A 25,539-nucleotide genomic window follows, 5' to 3' on the forward strand; every position below is an offset into this window, starting at 1 on the left:
TAAGATAGCAGCAGTCTTCTCATGTTTTCAGGGGTTTTTTTTAACCGCTTGTAATTTTACCAGTCTGTTTGTTTTTTTTTGGACTGCAGTATAACAGCTGTGCTCTTGAAATGCAAATACCTCTCTTGTGGAAAAAAAAAATAATAATCAACAGACTTAGTGCAGTCTGTTTGAGAATGAAAAAAGATAACATTTCCTATTGTGATCAAATATGTTTGTGAGCAGTGGAACTTAGAAGGACAAGTTTCCTGTAGCTTTACGTCTCATGCTCGAAATATGTTGTGCTTGATAGGGTACAAGCGCTGATCAAAGCTTGTCTTGCGGTGGAAAGACTTGTAACGTTTCTCTCGTCTCCGAGTTCTTCAGTATACAGCAATAAAGGTGAGTTCCTGTTGGTGTCTTTCCCTTAAGGGACTAGCAAATTTGAATCTCCCTCTCTCCCTAGTTGCCCGTTTTTCCCAAACTCATGTCAACATAATATTCCTGACACCTCCAACTGTCTTTTAGGTTTGGTTGAACTGCCGGTCAGTCTCAGTGGGTTTTTTTGCTCCTGTTTTGATAGCAGCAACAGCGTAGCATTGTGCATTTCAATTTCCCCAAGCAGGCAGTGTGAGACTGAGGCACAGAAGATATCTCTGTTAGACAAACCAGAGACAAATGAGGTCTGAGGCATCCTGGAGCGACCAGACAATCAGTTCCAAATTGGTTATCGTCTTCGTGCTCTTGTGCTTTTGTCCATGAGCATCTGAATCACCAACTCTTGCAAATAGTTACTGCAGTTCTCTACTTCCTCTTTACGCCAGGACAACGACTCCACAGCAGGGTATTAGAAGCTGACTTAATTTACGCTGACATCTCAAGTCCTCATACAATTGGTCAAAATATTGAGCAATTCTTTATTTGAACCACACTATGCAGTTCACATGATACTATAGTCAGTAGATCCTGTGACAGGAGCATTCAATTTATGAGATAAGACAACAGCAGTCCTCTAGAGATTCCATCGTCGGGTTTGGGAAGATCCACGCTGTGTGCAAGCTCCCGGGCAAGGACACGTACAAGGGCATTGTGAGGTGTGGAAGGCAGAGCCCCAGTCAGGGCTAGAATCTGAGCCTTCACCATTAGGAGAGAAGGAAGAGGGCAAAAGAGTAACCCTAGATCTTGGGCAGGGGATGAGAGGGGGGTAGTTCAAGACTAAGTAACGGGAAGTCTGTTAATGAACATCTGTTTGTGCATCTCCTTTTGTTCTTGCTTGGTCACTGAGCCGACAAGGGGCCAGAGCCACCGTTCCATCTGCACCTGTCTGAACCTTCTGGCTGGTTCCAGTCCAAAGCTGTGATTCCAGATCAGGAATCCTGAATCCTCCTCAGTTCAATGGCCATCTAACCCTGGATTACGTAGTATAACTGTGGTTGCTTTGGCACAGCACCTACAGAACATTTCCAGGGTGCTCTCTACCCCAAGAGCGTGGTAAGGTTTCTACGACTCAGGGATCTCTCAGTGTGCAGGCTGGTGATTCATACTATATGGGGCTTTTTTCTGGCTGGAGAGTGGAAATCGGTTCTACCACTGTCCCATTATTATGCACTCAGATTTGCATTCAGGTGTCTAATGCCTGGGGCTGAAGACTTCGCTGAAGACCTTAACTGCTTTAAGAACAAACAACAGTCTTCTGCATCAGGGTTCTGATGCAGGCAGGTTGCATGGAGCTTATCTGTATTTTGAGAGTACAGACCAGCACATGAAGATTAAAAAAATAAAAAAAACCCCAGCACTATAAATGTGTTTCCAATAGCATAGTGGTCTACGATCCAGTCACCCTGCACATTTTTTTAAGTTTCATTGCCTATTTGTTTTGGTGGGTTTTTTCCCAGTGCTTTTTTCCAGCTGTAATGTCATGACAGACCCATATAAGCCACTTGGAAAATGTGTCCAGAATTACATACAGTGAAATGAAATTGCTCCAATTTAAGTGATATTGAAGACATCGGACAGAGAAAACTCTTTGTTCCTTCTAACTTTGATAATTTCTAGAGCTTTAGCCTTAGGAAGCATCAATAAAAGAACTCGTGTGTGTCAGTAATACATCAGTGGTGTCTTTTTAAAACGACTCTAGCGTGAAAATGTTGAGTAACATTTTGTGGGGGCAAAAATCTTTAAATGTAAATGGAAGCAACAGACCTGCAGAGTCCTAAGTTTTACAGCATCAAGGAATTGCTTAAATTATCCTTTACAGACCAAATACTAGTGAGAGAAGTGATAGAAAGTAGCTTTTGCACCAGGTTACACAACTAAATTTTAAAAGAATTCTACTCCAGTAGTGCTAGAAAAAAAATAAACTCTCTAGATCAGTTTTATGCTTCATCAGGTTACCCTATTCATCCGTCCACATACAAACAATTACAATGTCATACATGGAAACTAGGAGGTGAAAAAGATTTTATGAAGTTTCCAGCACTGACTGACACCTGATATCTGATCATTAAAATGAAGCAAACCAAATCGCATGAAGCATACACTTGAAAAACCCTAAAATTCTGCTTGAACTGACTTCTTTACTCATCCAAGGGGAAAGTGTTTTTACAGTAACTGTGACCCCTGGTGGCTAAAAATAAAAAAAAGTTTAAATATCATTTATAAACTTTGCAAGGGCGTTAGCTTCATAAAATTGTATTCACAGTGCAATATTAAAAAATTGTATCTGTCTAAAGAACGTTTTGCAGTAAGGACTTTTTTTTTCTGTTCTAAATGCTCTGACAATCGTTTTGCATAGTTATAGAAGTTTATATAGCAAGTTCTCTGTATCACGAGCCAATTCATTTGCTGGATAACAATAACAACATCATGTCATTATTACATTATAGTAACATCTCAAATTCCCAAATGAAATTAAGGTATTGCTTTACAAAGTTACTGCCAAGAACTCCAGCGTAAAAGAGTGTATAGGGACTCTGTCACTTAATGGCATCTCCTACCACAGACCCCAAATTCCCTATTGCAATAAAAAGCATATATGTGACAAATCAGTAGTAAAACATGGCAGAACAAACCAATCCTTGTCATAACAAAAGACAAATGAAAACCTGCATGAGCAAGCAATGTGTGATTTCTGGCTAACATAACTGGATTACATATTTCTAGCCAAAAAATCCCATAACTTCATACGTAAGTTGAAGAACTAACACATTCTTTTATCAAAAGATAACATTTTCCACCTAAGTTTGTGCTTGCACACACTTAGTTTATTATCATGGTTGGTTTATTGTCAGAGGAAGGAATTTGCACTGAGCTGTAGGGAATATGCCCAATCGGGGGACAGACTATGGATGTTTCCTGTTGTGGTGGAGTACAGTTTTTTTGTTGTTTTTTTTTAATCCACTACTGCTGTTTCAAAAGCACCTGTGTTCCACATGAAAGAAATAGAGCTGTTCATTTAAGACACGCAACCCAGAACAGGATCTTGGCTATTTCTGCTGGCCAATATTCTGAAGTTTCTGAAGAAATCATGCTTGCAATAACAGTTAATAGACGGGGTTTTTAACGTTAGAAGCATATAATTTAGCAATTCAGTAATTACTACAAAGAAAGAAGGCTCTCCAGGAATCCTTTTTCTACTCTACAACTCTTTATTGCTGAGAGGAGAGATCAGCTCCCCTACTTGAGTCAAGGTCCTGGCTTTTAGGAGGGCCCAAACCAGCATGAAGTATTACTGACATTGCTTCCTGAGGAAGCAAGCTAATGGCAGAACAAGCTAAGGGAGGGCAACGGAGCCTAAGCTAGAGAGATTCCCTTCTTCACTACAAATTTCCTTCACGATCTCAGGCCAAGTAAATATAGGAGGTACAGTTTGTTGCTCTACTTGTGTGCCTGCTGCTTCTATAGAGATACCTGAAGTAAGTTTTAACCTAGCTGCCTTTGGTAGAGAGCAAAACCGCTCCAGCACAAAGTTGAGCGCAAACCAACTGCCTCAAACATATTTTCCACCCGTCCTCGCACGGAGAGGGGACGGGTTGCAGGTGGTGCTGAGGCCCCGTCTGCCAGACGCATCCCAGGGATAGAACTCACTGCTGGCTCAGGCACAGCTCCCACAAACTCTGACAAGGGATGCTCAAGGAGCCCCCAGGTAGGCGAAACAGCAACAAAAAGCCCAGCCCAAGTCTGCGTGTCCCTGCCAGGGCAGCACTCACCCGTCCACGTCTGCAGGACCTCCGCAGCTCTGCCACCCCTGCTCCGTGCTGCTGCAAGCAGAGCTGCAGCAGGGCTCTTTCCCGAGGCTTTGCGGGGCGGTTTGTTTGCCCCTCTGAGCTCTCAGAGAAGAAACGGTGGGAAGGCATTAAAGGACACACAGCACTGCAGTGATTTGAGTCTGATTCCTCTCAGTATGAGATAAAACGATGGTGTGGGAGGAGGACCCGGGTTCCAGCTGCTGCCTGTAGGGAGACCAGGTGCCCAGGTCCAGGGCTTCACTACTCGGGGGAGAAGGTTCTGTGTGGATGGGAGGGGCAGTGACTAGGGAAACGCTCAATACAATTCAGCTGAGACAATCTGCGTGACAGGAGCACTTGCTTAGGGTTACGGGTGTAAAGGACTCGTGATGGGAGTCATGAGAATATACAGAATAGACGAGTATATGAGCTCCTTTTGCTTTACAGAAAATCCCACCTCTTCAGAAGACTAACATCTTAGTCTTTTTCAGGGGCGCAAGTGGCTGCATAACCCTCAGAAGGAGAGAACCCAGACAGAAGTTGCACACAAATGCATTTTATTGCTCTCTACAAACACAGAGACGCATACATAGTATGCATGTAAGCCATAGGGCTGTCCCAGTAGTGGGAGAAACGCTATCCACCATGAATTAAACCACTCAAAACAGACGAAAATCATTATTATAATGAAAATGCTAGAAAAAGCATAGCTTACACCCAGAATGTATAACATTGACAAATCAAGCCTTTTACCTACTACCTTTTCTTTAACATAAAGCAGTAACATACTCTTTTTCTAAATTGAAAAAAGCAGCAAAACAGTAGAAATATTCCACATAGTTTCCTAGCTTCTGTTCATCCATCACACTTTATATACTAGGACTATGAAAGGGTCATTGGGGAAAAATCCAAAACAAAACAAAAACCATCTTTGATGCTGTAGAAGATAGAAGCAAACAGAGGGAAATTGATTTTAATCAAGTGTGCATGAACCAAAGGGTAGTAAATTTATCCTCCGGAGTGACTGAGCAAACAAGTGCCACTAGTCAAGCCAGAGCAAAGCTGATGGCTCTTACAAGCAATAAGAGAGAAATCTCTCCTACAGCAATTCTTGTCCGTCACAACTGTAACTTTTACAAAAATACCCTCCTTCATTTTGAAGACATTCACCCCCTGACTGGGCAGCATGCTGTGTTATACTGTTATCAGCAGTATCTACACAGCTTCAATACCACTCAACAGAATGCCTGAACTTTTGCCAAAGGATCCCGTAAAAGTCAAAAGTATGCCATTCCTTTCACACATAAATAAAATACACGGGGAAATAAAATTCCCTACAGGAGAGAGGATCAGAGCTGGACTATCAGATGCAGTCAGATCCTTCCTCTGGACTGTAAGAGGCAGAGGTCCATGAAGTAAGGACTCCCCCGACTACCAGGGCCTCCAGAGAGTACTGGCGTCTTTTGGAGATGCTTGCTTCAGGGTGCTGGGGTTTCCAGGGGAAAAGGAGACCTCCGTAGCAGCTGACTGGCTCTTCTGGAAGTGGCTTAAAAGTTTGGTCTGTGTTTCAGTTCGGACTTTATGAAGAGAGAGGAAATGGAAAGCTTCTTGCAAACACCTAGAGTAGCCCTCGCTGAAGTCGAACTGAGAGCTTTTATGGAAGGATCCTGCAGCTAGAGAAGGGAAGAAAAGAGGGAGGGGCAAGAAAGAACAGTTTAGAGCAACTGTGCATGGCTAGAGATTCATAAAACTGTCACAGATTTGCAGTAAGCTCGAGACTGAAACAAAATTCAATACTCACTCTTCATCTGCAGCTGGCTCTGCTGCTTCAGGTAGCTGACAGTCATCTCCAGGATGTCGGCTTTCTCCAGCTTGGAGTTGGGCTGGTGCCTCTGAAACTCCTTCTCCAGGAGCAGTTTCAGCTGCTCGATGCTGCTGTTAATCCGGTCACGACGCATTTTCTCCACCACCGGCTTCCTCAGCTGTAAAAAGCAAAGGAAAAGAGACCTATTATTAGAAAGATCTTCTCCCTGCCACTTCACAGGACTGTTTGTTGCCCATCACTGTTCCTAAACAATGTGGACCAGTTTCTCAGCTGGTGTAAACTGCTACGAGAACAGCTGAGAGCGTGGCTCGGAGCTGCCTTGCTGTGCCCAGACTTACTTTGTTTTTCTCCTTTGGTGTCAGCAGGTTGTCGGGCTCCATGAAAACAGTGCTGGGAGCCATCTGTCCTGAGGAAGGAAGGAAGGTCTCAGAGTGGAAGTCCGGGAGAAACGTGTTGCTGGGAGCTGCCTCTGCCCGCTATTTATACTGTACAACCTCACCAAGAGTCTGTGGGTCTCCGGCTTGGTGGAGTTTCCCACACTCCACAGCCAATCAGGCAGATAGGCAGCACAATAGGAGAAGCTTCTATTCTTGCATGCTCCATTGCCGGTGAATGGCCTGGGGATAATGACCTTCTCCCAGATGAGCAGGTGGGGAGTGTGTGGTACGTGAAAGGCTGGGATCAGAATTACGTGTCAGAAGCTGGGAAAGAGCTGGCCTTCAATGGGAAAAGGCTGCTGACTAATGCCGCAGATCAATAGCATTCCAGACGCAGCCTTGGGTTCACATGCGTGGAGGAAGGAGGAGGTCAGCTGCCGATAGCGGGAAATAAACCACTGCAGGCAGGCTACTGCGTGGGGCTGCCTTCCTCTCTGGGGACGCACGGAGGCACACGCTTAAGCAGGCACAAGTGCACACGCACACAAGAGCAGCTTCTGGCTTTCTGAGATAAAGAGCAGAATTTCTTTAAATCCGCTCACCTTGTTTTCTCTGTGAGCCAGAGCCAGTTGTTCTCCCTCAGGTGACTGTGACACCAGTTTTGCCCATGTGAAACAGAAAAAAACTTTTCCCCTTTGGCTCACTGCAAACAAATACTCTTAATTGTAAGTACACACAGTTACTGAAAACGTTTTCTGTTTTATCTTTCCTCTCTTCCCTTGGTATCTTACGCACCTCTTCAGAATACTCTCAAGTCACATCACAAGCGCTTTATGTTTCCATTTTCAAATACCTGCAAGATAAATCCGTGAGGAGAAGGATCTCAGAGTGTTTTGGGATCAGTTCAGTCTCACTCCCTCCTCAAAACATGTTTTACTCTATTTTAATTTAATCCATGCACAAAGGAAAACGGAGCGCAGAAGAAATTTACATAGCCCATAAACTTATTAGAAATCAAATTCCTGATTCCTCATTATTCTCCACTGGGCCAGTTTCTGCACTGAGATGCACAGTCTTTGCTCAATAGGCGCCCACAGCTGGAGGGGTTAATGGTCTTGCTCTTTGTATCCTATAAACACACAGCCAGAGATTCATATTGGAAAACTTGAACCAGATCCGCCTGCATTTATCCTGCCTTCTGCTGGTGCAAGTACTGCTTTCTTTTATGAGCTCTAACCCCACAGGAACAGCTGAAGAAGGAAATGGCAGCAGAGTGTTTTCTGCGTCCTCTGGACGTGCACCCCGGACTGTGGGGAGCAAGGCTGACAGCAATGCTGCCCTGTTATACTACAAGAAGGGCGAAGCGGGCAGGCAGCAGCATTAACCACACATCTAGAACCGTGCGTTCTCGTCCCAGATTTACTCCAAACGTGCTACGATGTCACCTAATCAGTTCAACACACTTCTCTGTGAGCATCAGTACCTCCCTCTATAAGATTCAATACAGGAATAATAATAATAATCAGATAAATTACTGTCAAGTAATGTTAGGGCTTATGTTTGGGGATCTCTTACTGTAGTAAGTAAACACTGTTTGTGATTACGTTATTGTATGTGTATTAGTGTATATATTAATATACTGTTTGTGTTTACATTAATGTATGTGTACGTGTGTTAGTGTATATATTAATATATATGTGTGTGGTCATGCATGTCTTTTAATGTGAATACACATACACACAGACACATGGACACAGTTCTCTCTCACTCTGCAACTCATTATTCGTAAGACCAGGTAAGGCTTAAATGACCTCTTCCAGGATCTGCTTTTCCATCCCTATTGTACTGCTCTTGAATAGGCTCCCTTCTTTTCGTACAGAGCAGCAGCTGTTGAGCTCTGAGTCTTTTATGTCAAGTTGTGGGAAAGCTTTTGTGACACCATTTCACATGTTCTCCTCAAAGCTTGTGGATTATCTTTGAGCCCATGTAATGCCACCTCTGAAACCAATCTTTCGCTCTCTGCATCCCTCTTGGGGAGATTCTCTGAAACAGAAACTCCTGGGTAGTAACTCATTTCTTGAGCTCGTTAATCAAGCGCATGAAGAAGAAATATGCCAATCCTGTGATCAGCAGGCTCCGCTAGCAGTTTTGCTAGAGACAGTTTCTGTTTTCCAGATTAACTCACTAGTAAGCAGCTATAAAACCAGAAATAATTTCCCCTTCCGGTACAAGTCACATAAACAGGCGCTCCGGTTTTAGTCCAACAAAGCTGTTTAAAGTGTCAGGTGTCTTCTCTGCAATTACCCGCAGTACAAAACAAGAAACTAAGCCTGCTTCTCAGGAATCTCTGCATTATTGCATTCCTGCATCGCAGGACTTTTATTTTGGGGGAGGACAAATTAACTTTCCATGATAAAACTGCAGTAGAGCAGATGCGTGACTTGAGTGACTTGGTCTGCCTTTGGCTTTCTTCTGTCACGTTTGCAGGCTCTGGCCGTTTCTGGGATTTTCCCAGTAGTTCTGAAGGTGTGAGGGGGAGAGGCGAGAGCCCAGAGCGGCTCTTGCTGCCTGCGCTGGGGCAGCTGGCTGCAGACCCTCAGCCGATCCAGATCAGGCTGCATGCGTTGCCACCCCCATGTCTGCCACTGCTGATTCCACCTGGGATTGCTACAGTGGGATTTTACACGTGAACCTCTTACTTCTCCACTTGGGACCCAGGGGATTACACAGTTAACTCCAAGGGAAGAGTCATGCTAGCCTGAACTACCTTACTCTCCTTGGTCTTGCTAGAAGTTTTGCTTAATCCGCTATTACAACACCTAGCTCAAGTTAAAAGAGAACGAAAACCTCTATCTCCTTTCTTGCTCCAAGAAAGTATCTTCCATATACCTTCTTGAAGGAAGGATTTGTACGGGATAAAAATGCCCACTTGATTTTTTCCAGGATCACAAGCATCAAGTCCTGTTCCCTGTCTGTTTACTGCGCGCGCTTGAGATGCGATGGACCTTTTTTTCTCCTGCTGTTTAGTAATTACATGGTTAGGCATTGTCGCTGTAACCCAAGCCTTCAGATTTCCTGCCTTGAACTCTGCCACGGGCTCAGGGGAGCACAAGGTTGAGAGCAGGTGAAGGCACATCATGCTCCCTGCCTCACGCCGTCTGGATGTGGCGAGCCCCTTGATGCCTGTACCCTCGTTTTAGCACCTGCATGCTGGTTTCAGAGCAACGTGAGCTCAGGTCCCTTAGGAAAAAAACACAGTCCAGCAAAGGCAGTATTGGCTTTCCCAGCAGCGATTCCAGAACAGCTCTGCTCCCCCACGTTTGGCCTGTCCAAAGCCAAATGGAAAGGAATAGGAGATAGTTGTGCCAACACTTTACCTGATCGCACTGCGGTAGTGGCTGTGCGCTCCACACGGGTCAAGGGCTTAAAATTTCTTCTCCATGAGGATCCAAACTGACCCAAAGCCTGCTACTAAGCAGGCTGAATGCTAAATAATCTTCTGTAGCCTCGAGAAATTAACTTAACCGTAGAGGCTGGAGGCCCCACATATTTAGAACGTGTGTGATAATAAAAATTACAGTATTCAATGTATTATTGTGAGGTGAATGTAGCAAAATCTCCCCCAGATGGTAAATCCACTGAGGTTCCTACTTCCTCCCCCTGTGTCACACGTGAATTTTAAAGCATCTGAAATAAAAATATATATGTAAAATAGTTTTTTATTTCCTCTTCAGTTTTACAGTCTGTCAGGGGAAAAATTAGCCAATTACTGACCATCTTGGAAGAGTTACTCAAATTAGATGCTCAATTACCCAAAATAGATGCTCTGCTTCTGCTTTGGTTGGAAATCCTAACGAAAAGTGGTAACAAAAATTCCTCCCTATTATAAAGTTAGCAGAGTCAGTGGACTTTACACTAAGGATAATGAATTCTGAATTATACACCTTCTACTATGGTTCCAAACATACACCATATTGCATAGTAAACTTATTAGGATCCCAAGATACTGGATCTGGATAACACGTTTGAAATACGGCATTAGCAATAGCCTTCCCCCAGAATCTCTGCCAGATGTTAGCTCTTTCGGAAGACTTAAAGATGCTGCTGCTTTCCCAAGTCTTGAGAGATGCTCATTGCTCTCCCATTGCCTCTCTCCTGATACGTGCTGCCCAGATGGCCTTTTGGGAGCAGGGTTTCCCACTGAACACAATGCAGAGGCAAGCACCGTTGCTAATGTGGTTTGTAGTCAGGCACACTTCCTTTGTGGCAGGAATGAATATGGTTAAGAAATGGTGTGGGAAACTCAGAAACACACAATCTTCCATAGCCTTATGCTAGTAAGTCATTTAGAAAGCTAAAAACGCTTGGGAGCAGGGACAGAGCAATGCTTCTGAATAGAGAACGGGAAAGACAGCAAAATGTAGGAGACTCAATTAGTGCCGAGCCCTACAGACCATCCTGAGGTGAAAAATAAAATGGGTCCAATCCTATGGACCTTACTTGGATCCTCACTGAAGTCAGCAGAAACTTTGGACTCCACGAAGAGTGAAGCAGACTGCTAGATTTGGCCTGCAGCTTTCGTACCTCCAGAGCTATTTCCTGATCTCCAGTAAACTGGTGTAAATACAAATTACCTCTACACCTACAGTGGAATTTATCAAAATCCTAATCAGCAAAATTTGAGCCTGAATTTTCACCTGCCAAATACCAATACCAGCATCTGGTCTATTGTTCTCCCTTTCTGTCATCCAAGCAACACAGAATAGTTTAGGAGTATTAATGAAGAGAAAAGCTTCCCCATAGTATTACTGGTATAAAATCTGATCTAATTTTCTTAAAAGCCAAGCCCAGCTCCTATACATCTATATGGGTCATACAAAAGTATCATGCTATCCTCATGGTCCGTAGGAGTCATCTTTCTCCCTCAGCGCTGTGCAGCAAGGAGGCGCAAAAATCCCATTGCAAAACTACAATGATGGCTGCCTGAACGGGACCTGCACTGGTTGTGTTTCAAAGCTTGTTTTTTCCACGTTTGCTCAAGGAAAGCACACCAGCTGACACATGGGGCTAGGGAGTCGATGCCCTGCCGTACCACTATGGGTGATGTGCTGCAATGGTTGCCATCATATTTGGGCAGGCCAGCCTTTGATAAAAAGCACAGCAAGACGGAGGTACTGAGCAACAAGTGACGCCTGGGAGCGGAGTCTCTTGGTATCTCTCAGTGACTCCATGGAGAGTCCTAGCAAAAAACCATGTTATTCTTCTGGGCAAAGCTGAACTGAGGCAATGCCTCCCCTACAGCAGAGCATCTCCAAGCTGGCAGGAGGAAATCAGTCCTGTATTTGAAGCCCATATTTAAATTACAGCAAACAGCAATTCAGATTAACATGCCAGGGCAATTAAGGACTGGAGCAGCTTCTGTATCTGTTTGCAACAGTTTGCATAAGCTTACGAGCAGCTTGACTAATATCAAGGGTCTGTGTTTCCCAGGACACATTAAACAAATCTGGGGAATTAAAGAGGCAAACAGAACATGTGGCTCAGAAGTCTTCATGTGGGCCAAAACCACGTCTGCCACCTTCAGTGGGACAATTTTCTTTGGCCTTACTGGTGGACGAGAAAGGTTCTGCTCCTGCAGCTCCCTTCCCTGTCACGTCCTCCCAGCCCTTCCTTGCTCTGCTGCTTGGCAGTCCCTTGTTTGAGTCTGGCGCAATTTCTGTTTGTCTGCATAGCTTCCTTCACTTTTTTCCTTTTACTCGGGGTTTATTTTGCCTTCGTGCAGTTTTTATAATCTGATTTTTCATTCTGTCACTCTTTTTCCCTCTGTCTGTCACAGGCAGATGTGGTTTGAGGACAGGAGTGTCTTACAGACCCGCAGACTGTGTGAGTTTGGAGTTCCTTCCAGTTTCCCACACTGCTCTCCTATTCACTGCATTCAGGCAGAGGATAAAGGAAGTGTGCCATGCTACAAGCTGAATTAGAAATGGTGTTTGACTTCCCTTTGTACTTCACAGAAACCTTGCTCTGGGTAGACCATCTGCATAGCACTCACTGTGGAGAAAACCATTGATCAAGGCCTGTCAGCCCAGCTGGGGGAACTTGGGAAAGTAATTCCTTGTGCCACTTCAGTTCTTTAGGGCTTAACATCTGGCTGGAGGGGGAGGCGACAGTTGATGGTTTAACAGTCTTGCTTCCTTTCAAGTTTGGGATGCTGTTTTGATCCCTGATAAGCCTTTCTGAAATCCTGATTTTAATAACATGGAAAGCATCCAGAAGACCAGGAATAATGCACTGGCTTTGCATTTTCAAAGTGCTTTACAAATACCAGATAATGAATTCTCAGCAACCTCCTCTGTGAGATAAGGATGTATTAATAGCAATCTTTTACAAAGGAAGAAAAATGAGGCAGGCAGGAGAAACCCAAAATTTCAATATTTCAAATAACCTACTGGTTGCAGTGCTTCTATTGCCAAGTGGCTATTTGAGACATCTGGTTTACAAAGATGCTCAGCGCCCACTTTTGTTTTAATTAGCTTTGGCATCTCTGAAAAGCTGCCAACTCCCTAGCTTGTGGGAGAATTTGGATTACCGGCCTGGACCACACTCGCAGTCATGCACCACCAAGATAAGCAGATGCAAAAGTTTTCCTTTGTACTCAAGTTCAGTAGCGGTTTTTGAAAATGTTTTTTATAAGCCCATAAAATTGCTGAAAAGGAAGATGCACTTAAATCCTTGATCAGGAAATACTTAATGATCTATTTGACAGAAAATAAATTGATCTCTCTAGAAAGTAAACTAAGTTTTACTTTGTTCATTCGTGCTCCTGAAGACCTACCAAAACCTCAGTCCTAAACTGCAGCTGTCCTTAGTCCTTGTGCAGATCTGTCTGTCAGCACCATCTAATTTCAATCAGCTGCCTCCCAGCGGTTACGGTTATTCTGGGCTGGAGCTCCTTGGAGGAGAGGGTGCCGTGTGCCCTGAATTACATGAACTCTCTGAGTTTACAAGGGAATTTCAGGCCCTGGACACTTGGCCTGGATAAAACCAGCGACTCAGAAAATGAGGAACGAGCCATTCTGCTTTAGCTACAGTGTTGTGGTAGCGTGCATACCAGATCCCCAGTACCTAGCGCTGCAGATGATCGTAGGGCACGGTTTATCCTACCAGCTACACTGGAGATGTTCTGGGAGTCCTGGTCCTATTCTTAACCCTCTCTAGACCGTTTTCTTGAGAGTCTGGCTCTGTTTCTTGCACTAAATTCCCCTGATCCTGACATCTGACAACGTGTGGCATGGTGATGAGGGCACCCAAACTCTGCCTTGACAAGGACCAGAACTAGACTATCTAGCTTTTGAAAAATGGTTCTTGCCTGCAAGGCAGGTGCCCGCTTTTCTCAGACATGATCTCTTCATTCTACTGCCAGCTGAACGTGGCACAGATGTTGTTCAGTCCTGGCAGGGTGGGACCTGACACTGAGCCCCAAGACACCTTCACCAGACACACATCCATTGTGCTCCACAGTGTGGTGACTGACAGCTGCCAAGCATGAGGAAGTGGATTCCAGTAGGAGCTTACATCCCAAAACTCAGGCTGAACTCAAGGGAAGGGGAAAAATTCACTGGGGCATAAGGGAGAACCAGCTTCAGGTTACAAATTTGTTCCCGAGGTAGGGAACAATCGGAAGAGGCTCAGGGGACACCTGGGAAGCCTGTGACTATTATCTCCCCTCTCCATCACTGCCCTAGCTAGAGCTGAGTGATGAAATATCTGACAGATGCAGATAGGATTAATTGCTGCTCTTATAAGGGGAGAGGTGACTGCCCTGCTATCTGGCACGAACACACCATTCCCATCTTGGCAATGACAGCAAGTGGTTGTTGGGGCCAGACCTCAGGAACCACACTCCCAATTCTCAACCTGCTCCTCTGAAATATTCTCTCTGCAGGATACCTTCTCCTTGCCAAAACGCTTGGCAGCACTATTTGATAAGTCTTGTGATTTTTATCGTGAGACTCATAATACTTATGGCCTTCAGTAAGACTTCACATCCAAGCCTCATGATTATATAAAGAGAGAAAATTAATGATATTGATCCAAACAAAGTCCAAATGCTCAATAATCAAAAACTAAGTTTAAAAAAAAAAAAACCAACCAAACTTTTATTTTTATTAGAAACATCAAAATGTTTTTGTTAAATCCCTATGACTTTCAGCCCATTTCTTGGCTTCTTGAAGGCAAACTTTTGACATTTGAAACGTTGGCAGTAATGCCAGATCCTCAGACATGCTGAGCCCGTTGTAAGAACTGAATGCCACCATCTTCCAAGAAAACCCCACCCAAAACAACGAAGGAGGTGCATGAGCTCAGCAGCTTCTGTGTTCGCTCCCTCCACCTCACTGTTAGTGACAAGCTGTTCTCCCTTGGCCAGAGCCGAGTAAGTGACAGACTGACTGATGGGGTCTGCGTATTTCAGAGGATTTTTGGGGAGCGTGTGCTCCCACTGAAGTCAGCAGAATCTGGGGTGCTTTAGAGCAAAACTCAAAAACGTCTGGTAGCACGTGTGAGAGAACTGCCAGGTCTCAGCCCCGTTGCCGAGATGGGGAACAGTCACATTACCAGGATAATAACTAACCTAGCACTGGCTGGTGTAACTATAGAGCAAGGCGTAGCCGAGTCCCCTGGTAAAAGCAGAAGGATAGGATATATTCTGTGGTTGGCTTATATGGGGTTTTGAAGGAGGAGGGTGGTAAACACATAACATGGTGGCTCCCGCAAAGCCTGCTCCCAGGGCAATGTGTTCCTTTGAGACATAATTGATTCCTGCCATCAGGCACCAGCCTGCTCTCCCTCAGGGTCAGCGCTTTCCCACATCCAACTCCATTATCCCACAGACCATGCCTTTTGTACAACACACTCCAGCTATTCATGTGCAAAGCAGCTGTAATCCCCAGACCTTTCAGAGTCAATATACCAGGAAATAATAAATCCCTCTTGTGCACTCTTGAATATGCTGAGAGGTGACTTGTGGGAACTTCAGCTGGGCAGAAAAATAATAAATTCGCCTTAATTTTTAATTATTTGTAATACTCACTGTAGATAGACTATGTCATTGGTGCATGACTACTTCAGGGTCACCCACACAAGCAGCTATAGAAATTGCTTTTGCCTGTAACAACCCTAAAAATGCAGATCCAATTGTCTCATATGTTTCTTAATGATCAAAGTCCACTTTCCTTCACTTATGCACCTGGGAATGGCAGTATATTAAGCATTCTGGATCTAAAGAAAAACTAATTAAAAAATGTTAAACCTGTGAAGAATGTACTTTACACTAATAAAAGACCCCTTTTTGCCAGGGTTCTAATGTCTAAAGGAGGCAAGATAATGCCATGCTAATGACATTTAATGGAATACTTTATACAATAGGTCTAATAACAACATAACCTTTTCCCCTGAAAGAGGCAGATTTCAGTACGCCTCCACTCCGTTTGTTCACACGGCAGAATTATGCTTGGCTTGTGAGAGCGGAAGAAGCCAATCCTGAGTAGCAAGTTTTACAGGATAATTTCCTTATATATATTGCCTCCCATGGCAAACAATTTTTAAACTATTTACCGTGTAGAACGTGGTATCACTGAAACACTCTGAGCAGAACACGGTGGGCAGGGTTAGCTGCACCTGCGGGGCTGGGAGAAGGGATCTTCATCTGTGACACCAAAGGCAGCAGTGGCTCGTAAGTTAAAAACTGTCAGAGGATCATTAGGGTTTACCTCAGATAGGCGGGTACCCTGTCTTTTCAAACCTTATCCAAGAAACCTCCACAGAGCAAGTCATAAGAGGATGATGAAGGGATGCGGTGATAGTGCAGGGATTTGTGGTGCTAAAATCTAGGAATCTTAAACATTAGGACACGTCCAGCTGGCAACAGTAAGGTATGAGCGTGGCACAACATACAGACCCAATAGTTTCATCAAGCATTCAAAGGTAATAATTGCCATGCAGATGTGTCAGCACAGGTCGACTTGTGACCCTGGCAGGCATCCTCATTGCTACTGTCTTCCTCAGTGATGGTGCCACTAGCGCATCACCTGCGAAAGTGAGATCAGAGCTAGCCGGGCCCTAAAACCCCTTCCATTTTACCTGTGTCAATAAACCTCTCCAGCAATGCTAACCATGGGCTGGCCTTAGGAAGAGACAAAAGCCAACTAGAGAGCAGCCTGTACACAGGACAGACCCTGCAGGGCCCTGCTCTCCAGGCGGCTGGGATGGCAGAGGGGTGACCCAGGGAAGAAGCATCTCTGCCAGGCTCCCAACAGATTGGGGAGAAAAGAAATTCCTCTGCAAGACAATGAGAAGCAGCCACCCTTAGCACTCCCACTGCAGAGGAGCACTGCTCCTTCTCCGCTTCGTTCTCGCAGGTGTTCACCCGTATCCTCAAGTGCTGCCAGAAAAGCACGAGGGCCGCTTCAGCCCTGTCCCTAACCCCCGCCACAGACACGGGCTCAGCTCCCGATTCCGAGAGACCTCTGCAAAAGGGTTTAGCAGCACTGCTCCCATTTCCCAGAAGAGCAAACTGAGGCACGGTGAAGCAAACCAGCCGTCCCCCGGGACAGCCAGTGCCGCAGCTGAGCTCGGTATTCCTGCCGGCCACCCCTGCGTGTGAACCAGTGTCTCGGCCCCCTTGCCCCATGTTGCCCCTTTCTCTTGGTAAACAGAGACCTCTGAGAAACCCCTGCCTGCATGGCGAAACATGCGCTTTTCAGCCTTACTTGGTGAAAAAGCCATGTGAGTTCATCGTGCCTTGACAGAAGTGCAGGCTCCACAAAGGAGTTATTAGCACCAGGCTGTGTGGGTTCGAATTTCTCTGCGTTTCCCATAATTTTCCCCTATTGATAACATTTCTTGTTGGGACAATAGAAGTGTGCCTTGCAACTACTCGCGACATTAGTGACGGTGCTTGAGCCTGAATGATTTAAAGGGACAGAATCCAACTCCCAAAAGACCATCTGGCTATCAGTTATAATACAGCAATAAAGGTCAGGGCTGCTTCTCAGGAGTTGGGAAAAAGATGGGTTTTGACACTGAAGAGTCTCTTCAACCCACTTGGTACATGCGTACCTGTCAGCTCCTAGCTTCAAGGCCTGCCACCATTGCTCCCTCGCTAGGAAAGGGATAACACAGGACACCAGCTCCTGGAGGAAGGCCAGCCAAAGAACACAGCAAAAAGGCCAACACCTTATTATAGCTGGCAAAAGCTAGGGCATGGTCTCTGAGCTGTATCTTATTTTGTATCGCAATCCTTTGACTGCTTCAAAGTGTTCATGAGATGTCTTGTCTCCTGGCTTTCCCACAACGCAGGGAATAAAGGGCTTCAAGGACAACATCTGCCCTTCACAAAGAGCTAAGCCCATTCAGGCCCATACAATGAAAACCACGAAGCTGGCTATTTCAGTGACGCCTCCCTCCTTCCTGTCAACTGCCCATTAAACTCAGGCTTCACTTCAGGATTTCCAAGTAAGAAATTGTCTTTGGCTTTCTTACCTCACTGCACACTTCCCTCCATCATTTCCATTTCCAGAATCTCAGCCACGCTCCCATGCACGAGCAGTGCACTGGCAGCAGATGAGCACACCTCTGCCTAGGGCACTACAGGCTAGACCCTCAGATGGCAGGATGCAGCACAGCCTTTCTCAGGTAGGTTCTGGGTTATTTTCGGTACTGCCTCAGGGACTGTAACCAGGCAAAGATTTTTTCTCGTAATACAAAATCAGAACTGACCCAAAGCGTCCATGCAACTTCATTCTTTTTCTTGCCTTTACCATAAAAGAAATAACATTTGCTTAATTTTTACTGAAATTTTCATGCAAATACATACAAGCAGCACTATCCCCATTTTCCAGATAGGAAAACGGAGCGGGGATGACACGCTAAAGGTTACACAGGGAGGCAATTACGTGGCCTGTGAGATCTCACGTTGGGCAAACTGCGGCAGGGCAGTGTGATGCTCCTTGGTCAGCTGAGAACAGAGCGCACCAGAAATCTCGGGCAAGAAGCAGAACTGACCTCCTTGCTGAGGTCCGAAGATGGGCCTCAGCCACTAAATCCCATTCACGACCTGCCTCTTACTTCCCAAGGCCTAGGGCTTCTGGTTTGAATCTGATGCTACTCTTCCGCCCATCTTAACCATCAAACCATCATTCTTGTAAACGTCTGTATGAAAGAGAGAGAGTAGAAAAGGTAAAAGAAAGAGCTACAGGGGTGATGAGGCATGGGCCCAGTTCTGTGAGGAGGTGTGTGGCTCTCCTTAATGACGGCAATGGGAACACTGGTGCAACGGGCTCACAGAGCCCGGGGTGTTAAGGGGAAGAGAGAAACAGAGGTTACTATTCCCATTTGCTTCTCATTCCCGCTTTATTCACCCTGTCCATCCAACATCCCGCCATCCCGACTGTCGATTCTCCACAGCATTTAGAAACGTCATGCAAACAAACCTGTTGTTTCCCACTGGTAGCGCTTTGGCTCACCCATTAAAAGTGTAATGACTGTACGGACAAGCGCAAATACACCCACACGCTGGCCAACGGCACCTGGGAGGCTGGCTGTAAAGTGCCCTCTCTAGAAAGAGCAGAGAGATGTCCTTGGTGCTGTTGATTTTAACCCTAACAGTGCTCCCCTTCTTCTTTTCCCGCCTTCCCCCAAAAGCGTGCCTCCTCCACGCCACAAATGTGACGGGCACAGGCAGGGACTCAGGAATGCAATTGATCCCAGACAACCAGCTGGAGGGTCAGTGTTTTCCCAGATCCCTGGGCAGCCCCGAAGAGCCACGCTGCACACTCCACCAGCCAGCGTGGGCAGAAGGTTATTCTCTCCAGGGCATTTGCAATCAATGTACCATGCACTAATAGATGCTTCCTCTATTGTTCAGCTGTGTGCCTGGATTGGCTGGATGGCTGTGGGAAACACCAGCAATCCCCAGACTCACATATCTGCTGAAGCTCCCCGATGTATAAATAGAGGCAGTCGGTAACTCCCAAAGCATAGCCTTACGCTCAGCACAGCAGCCCGACGTGGGGGTCTCTGCCCAGGCCTGAGAGCGCTAAGAATGGCTCCCAGTAACACTCTCATGATCCACATGGAGGAGAAACTGCTGCCAAAAGAAAAGAATAAAGTAAGTAGAGACCTTGACAGGATTAGAGGGGCTGGCCTGCGCTCTTTGCAGTGGGCTGCCACTATCAAATAAATACTATGTGGGGGAAAAAGATGAGATAAGGAGGGAGAAAATGGTTTGGGGGAAGGCAAATAGGTTAAAGAGAGATAAAGGAGACTATGCAGGATTTTAAAAATGAAACTGAGCGGGGAACAGGTAGGCAGCATCGCAAAGCTGTCCCATCAAAAGAAAGCATCCTTGAACATGTGTCTACCAGGGCATCAGAAGGGGAAATTAGGTCAGGTCTCAGAAAATCCTTAACGATCTGCTGCATCTCTCTTACAGCTGAGGAAGCCAGTGGTGGAGAAAATGCGTCGTGACCGGATTAACAGCAGCATCGAGCAGCTGAAACTGCTCCTGGAGAAGGAGTTTCAGAGGCACCAGCCCAACTCCAAGCTGGAGAAAGCCGACATCCTGGAAGTGGCTGTCAGCTACCTGAAGCAGCAGAGCCAGCTGCAGGACCAAGGTGAGTGCAGAACACGTATTGCACACCGCTTAAGGTCTGCTCCTCCCAAACAGCCCTGGCCCCTAAAGCACGCAGGGGTATAACACACCGGGTCTAGTCACAGGAGCGAGGCTCGTGGACGCAGGCTCTTGAAAGAAACTTAATGCATGAATCACCACTGTCCCACGTTTTGCTCATGATCTTAACCCGCTGCATTTGCTTCTTTCTTTCTTTTCTAGCATTCATTCACAAGAGTCTAGAGCAGGACTTTAACAGTGGCTATCTGCGATGCCTCAAGGAAGCTATGCATTTTCTGTCCTACTACGAACCCAAGAAGGAAACTCAGGTGCAGCTAATCAAGCATTTCTGCAAAGCTCAGATGGGTGCAGATGTCACCTACTCTCCTGCTCTGCGTAGTTCACCCCTGTCACCCTGCCTGTTCGCCAGAAAGCAACCTGCCCAGAAGACTGTGGCTGCTGCTCCTACCATCTGGAGACCCTGGTAGACCTGCTGAGCTTTGCTTTATTCCTGTGTTTTGCTACAAAGACTAGAGGGACCTGTGATTTAATAGTTCCTCTTTAAAGTAGGAAACATTGCTTTCCAGAGGTGGGGGGTGGTGGTGGTGGTGGTTATTGTTTTTCTGTCACAAGAAATGCGGGTCACTGAGTAGTTTCCCTTCATAGTGAAGGACCGTGTTTGTATCTTGCAGCAGATTTGCTGCTTTTATTGGTGGCTCCTAGCCAAAGAGAGGACCAAGTTCTGTGGTGATTTAGAAAGTCAAATGCCTTTCAGTTTCCATCACACTTTTGCTTGGCAAGGCTGTCGAGTCTGTGGCTGTCAGTGGAAATCTTTCTGCTAACTCCCTGGGTCACGGGTTCAAGTGCTCCATTGTCTCTAGATAATATATTGACCTTCCTAAAGAAGAGCACTTTGAAGAATGTTTCTTGTACCATAAGGAGAGTATTGAGCCTTTACCTTTTGAGTGAAAGATGTTATTAAGAAATGCTGATTCTTCTGAAATTCCTATGCTATTTTTAGTATACCTTCTTACAGAAAGTTATGATGAGAACAGATAGCTCTAGGGAAAATTCTCTTAATGTCAGTATGTGCTGCTCTCAGTTGAGGGATAACTGATGCCTTTTGTAAAGGAAATACCTGTGATATACCTTAAGGAAAAGGGGGAGGAAGGGAGGCAATGAGTACTTTATAATCATTCACTGAACATGCTCAAGAGCTTAAAAAGCTTTTATAAAGTTGTGATGTATTCATCCTGTGTGATGTTCAACTTTGGTGTCTTCACTGTACAATACAATAAAAATGGTTTTAGTCATTAATCCTTTGGTTTGAAATGATTAAAATGGCTAATACTCCTGGACTAAGTGATGCATGTAGACTACTTCTGCAGTGGGCAAGCTACCAGATGTCATGTTTCTGAGCCCTTCATTCCAGTTCATAGTTTATATTTGTGAAATTCATTTGGCAGACCAGGATTTCAGATCCCGCAAAGAAGGAAGCAACCTCTGGCAAACTTGTCAAAAATTAAAACGGAGGCGAAATTGAAGTGAGATACTGAGAGGTGTGTAGACCCAGATACTTAATAGCAACCTATTCAGGCTTCAACAAATCACTAATTTCACAGTCAGTTTATTTCCCCTCATTCCCCATTAATTTGCCCACCAACCTGCATTCAGTCTTACTCTTTCTGTCCATTTAGGAGGTAGCAGCATGCAAAACCCCTAATAACTTCCAAAGAGCTTGGCACCTGACTCTGCTTGGGGATCTTACCCTCCTCCTTGAAAATACCCACAATGGGGTGAACTAGTTTTTGTTGTCTTTTACTTTTAGCACCTCCTGTTACCTAAACACAAATTCTGTCAGGCAATAACAGAATTGCTTTCTTTACTGAAGTGAAATATGCCCATATATGACTAAAAGTATACATAATTTGATAGCAAACAGAGATTGAAAAAGCACTTCCTCTCCTAATTATTTCCTCATACTCTTCTTTTCTTCAAACATTTTATTCTCTTTCTCTGACATCCACCTAAGGCTCCAAACATGCCACGAGGAGGGCCTGTGCCTCAGAGTTAAGAAACTGCCACACTCCACCAGGCTTTTGATTTTTTTCTATCCAGCCTGTTGTAGAGATGGTCTCTCTGCCAAGTATATTTTAAATGATCCTACCTTCATTTTTTCACCCCACCTCAATGCAGAAAACATATCTAGCGTATCCTCTTACACAGAGGCTTACAACAGCCTGCCTACCTGGCTTGCACCAGCTGAGTGACCCAAACCAAGCAGCCGGGCTTCCCGTGAGTTGCAGAGAGAAGCACTGTAGCATCCATGGGCAGCCTGAGCTTGAGCCCTGTTAGACTCCTCTGAAATCCTCTATGTACAGGCCATGTGATTCCTGTCTCCTGAGGATTAAGTCAGCTGCACTCTGGGGATGTGAGGAAGACTAGTACCCATTAGTAAGGATGTGTTTGTCCTTCTCCCACACAGCTATGCAGAGGGGATGGATGAGGTGAACGAGCAAAAAGGGATTCAGAAGGTATTTGGGGAAGCAGGAAGGAAAGCATGAGAAGGGGATCCTGAAGTCACCCTTGAGCACCTTAAATACCAACAGCCTCTCTGAAACACAGCACCCTCCCCAATAACATTTCCTCAGAAGAGTTCCCATTCATTGCTCGGTGAGGACCATTCACCTTTTATTTTCCCATCTCTTCAAAGCAAAATAAATCTGCACAAATAATCAGTTCACAAAACTATTATCTAACCACAGTAACACATTGATTTGGATACATGACAGGAAACCCACTCATTCTTCCAGAGATACATTAACAGCATGAAACACCATTGGTCGGCAATTTCAACTCTCCTCAGATTCCCTGGGAGAGATGCTCTTGAAAAGCTTCATTTCTAGCGTATGCTTTTTTTTCTTAAGCAAAAGGAAACCTAGAATATCTGATCTTATCCAATGGCTGCTTAGTTAAGCACTAAGCAAACTCAGATCTGCTAAGCTGACAAGACCAAACCGCATTCAAACACTGCTAGCTGTACCTGGCCAGTCCTCGCTTGATTTGTGATGAAAGCCTCTGTTATATGTATGGAGAGGACCAGAAAGCCAGCTAGCCAGGTCAAGAACGTGTTGCTCTGCCTCATTTCGGTTGCACAGATCATTTTGGTTATCATTTTACCCTGAACGCATCAGCTGGTTGAGTACTCTTCATCTGTCTGCCAATGCAATCCAAGGTGGGGTTTTGGTACTGTTCTGCGATTCATCAGGGGCTGATAGCAATGCTGCAGAGAGATCTGTTCTTCCTAATGAACTACTAAAAAATTCAGAAGAGATATTTTTAGATTTTGTGGTTGCTTAGCGATCTTGAAAAAGTCACTTCTTTGCTGTGCTCAACTTGTCTTTGTCAATTAGTACAAGCTTCTGAATCTCAGCAAAATTCAAGCTGTTCATCCATGCCTGTGCATTTTTTAATCAAACCTAATTAAGGCAGTTTGCAATAGGAAGTTTGGGGGAGTTCAGGCTCAGTTGAAATGCAGCGTGCCCCAAAGCACACCGCAACCTGACTATGCACCACGGGGACTGGGAATAGAGTCACGCATGGCACGGAGAAGTCTGCTGCTATTATGTGGATGGGTATCTTCTGCAGCTAATGCGTTACCACCCAAGTAAACCACGTAGTGAATGTCACAGTTGGCAGCATCACTGCAGTTTGTTTAAAACTGACAGCATAAACAGAAGAGAGAAAAGGAAACCAAAGAAGAGCTGCACAAACAGAAGACTGTTGGATTTGAACCCAGTCCCTCTAGTTCTAGGCTAACATGGGAACAGGCCGCCGCAATGACAACTGTGCAAAACTCATGTGAGATCACAGTCAGACTTCTAAGCCCAGAACTCCTGCCACCCATATTGGCATAAATCTGGAGAGACACGGCTACTGTCATTCAAACCACAAGGTCTGATTCTCATTTACACTGAGGCTGTATTACATTACTCTGGCTAGAGTGGGTAAGTCAATCATGCTTAGCTTTTAGCGTACATGAAATTCAGACCTACTGTTTGAAGAGTGGTGTAAGGGAAAGAAACAGTAAGTGCCTCCTTGCTGGGCAGGGGAAAGAAACCAAACCTCACCAGAAAGCTTCCATTTGCTCCAGGGAGTCAGATCCATGGCTGGTGCAAGCCCACTGCTTCTGATTTTCGCCAGCCAAAGACTTGCCTCTCTGGGCTTTAGTCTACCAATTACCTGACAGCTAAAAGCCAGACCTCCGGTTTCACACCAATTACCTGACAGCTAAAAGCCAGACCTCCGGTTTCACCAGTTTTAGCACAGCAAAGGTTATGTTTACAATTTATTAATTATTATCACTTATAATAATTGAACGCAAAGCTTCTTATTGCTCCTCTGTCCCCTGGGGTGACTCTCCCCTGCTCCAACACATTCCCACCCTTAGGGGAGATGTTGTTTATTATGCTGATCCCACAGCCCAGGAATACTCTCCTGACAAAGCCCCTATTAACCTCAGAGTGTGGGCCTGAGTTTCTCAGAGTTTCCCACACTTTCTTCCCTATTTATGACATTCAAAGGGACCACAAAGGAAGCGTGCCTCACAACAGCCCACATTAGTGACGCTTTTTGGCTCTGCATTGTGATGACCAGCAATTCCTGTCCCGATAGACCATCTGGAGAGCTATTTTCCCAAGGAGCACATTGATCGATCAGTATTATGCGAGAGCCCTTTTAAAACTTGGGAACGTTATGCTCTTTGACACTAAATAGGTGTCTCGAGAGGGGTTGTCAGAAAGATTTTAAACCATTTAAGGAAGGCACAGAAAAAATAAAAATCGTAATTATTTCTTTAAAAACACCATCAATAGCATTTGTGAGACACGCTGACAGGAAATGGTCTAAAATAAAAATGCTCTGAAAGTGATACAGAAAGGAAAGCTTTAAGCCATCAAGTTGTGTGCTATAAGGACAGCCACAGACATACAGGAGCACTGCTTTCTAAATCTGCATAACATAGACAATGAAATTCTGGTTTTCTGGACTGTTCTCTGATAGTTCACCTTCCTCCAGACCTGGTGCTACGTTGCAATACACTGGGTTCCCCTCCACTGAAAGCTAAGTATCAGATGAGCTAGGAAAGCTGCCAATTGGTATTACAAGTAGCAGCAGCTTTTGTGAAAACTGTGTGTGTAGTTAGTCTGCACCTGGGCTGAAATCACCACCTACAAACCAGAAGCAGAAAGCTCCATGGCCCAGTACGAATTTCCTAGGCTAGCGGTCCTCCGGCTGTTTTGATTTATGGACTATAATGAACACAAGCCTACTGATGATAGTCTTGGGGTTGGCTTTGCCTTTCCTGGATCCTCTGCGGTTGCTCCTCAACTCAAAGCAATCTATGGCACACAGATTGTGCACCATATCTCAGGGCCAAACGGTGAGCAGCTACAGTTGGAGACA

At 45.1% G+C, this 25,539-nt stretch overlaps 2 protein-coding genes and 1 long non-coding RNA gene across 7 annotated transcripts in view; 2 read left to right on the forward strand and 1 right to left on the reverse strand.

Moving 5' to 3' along the window:
• Positions 1–7,136, forward strand: LOC126040447 (uncharacterized). Its single transcript, XR_007506648.1, has 3 exons — positions 1–381; positions 6,393–6,679; positions 7,051–7,136. It is a non-coding gene; the product is annotated as an uncharacterized LOC126040447 (long non-coding RNA).
• The window catches only part of LOC126040412 (transcription factor HES-5-like), a 26,745-nt gene continuing 5,944 nt past the window's right edge, over positions 4,739–25,539 (reverse strand). The window contains exons 2-5 of one of the 4 annotated variants that reach the window (XM_049804821.1): positions 7,203–7,260; positions 6,369–6,436; positions 6,007–6,187; positions 4,739–5,878 (exon numbers count right to left, since the gene is read on the reverse strand). In XM_049804821.1, coding sequence (XP_049660778.1) covers positions 5,637–5,878; positions 6,007–6,187; positions 6,369–6,431 — 486 coding nt within the window. In that variant the 5' untranslated portion in view covers positions 6,432–6,436; positions 7,203–7,260 and the 3' untranslated portion in view covers positions 4,739–5,636. Of the gene's footprint in view, positions 5,879–6,006; positions 6,188–6,368; positions 6,437–7,009; positions 7,100–7,202; positions 7,261–25,539 lie in introns of those variants that run through there. The other 3 variants (XM_049804801.1, XM_049804811.1, XM_049804831.1) reach the window with 3 other exon arrangements.
• Positions 19,027–25,539, forward strand: part of LOC126040408 (transcription factor HES-5-like) — a 9,786-nt gene continuing 3,273 nt past the window's right edge. The window contains exons 1-3 of one of the 2 annotated variants that reach the window (XM_049804778.1): positions 19,027–19,575; positions 19,900–20,080; positions 20,299–20,560. In XM_049804778.1, coding sequence (XP_049660735.1) covers positions 19,510–19,575; positions 19,900–20,080; positions 20,299–20,560 — 509 coding nt within the window. In that variant the 5' untranslated portion in view covers positions 19,027–19,509. Of the gene's footprint in view, positions 19,576–19,899; positions 20,081–20,298; positions 21,489–25,539 lie in introns of those variants that run through there. The other variant, XM_049804787.1, reaches the window with a different exon arrangement.

The sequence above is a fragment of the Accipiter gentilis genome, chromosome 1, assembly GCF_929443795.1.
Source record: "Accipiter gentilis chromosome 1, bAccGen1.1, whole genome shotgun sequence".
Lineage (NCBI taxonomy): Eukaryota > Metazoa > Chordata > Aves > Accipitriformes > Accipitridae > Astur > Astur gentilis.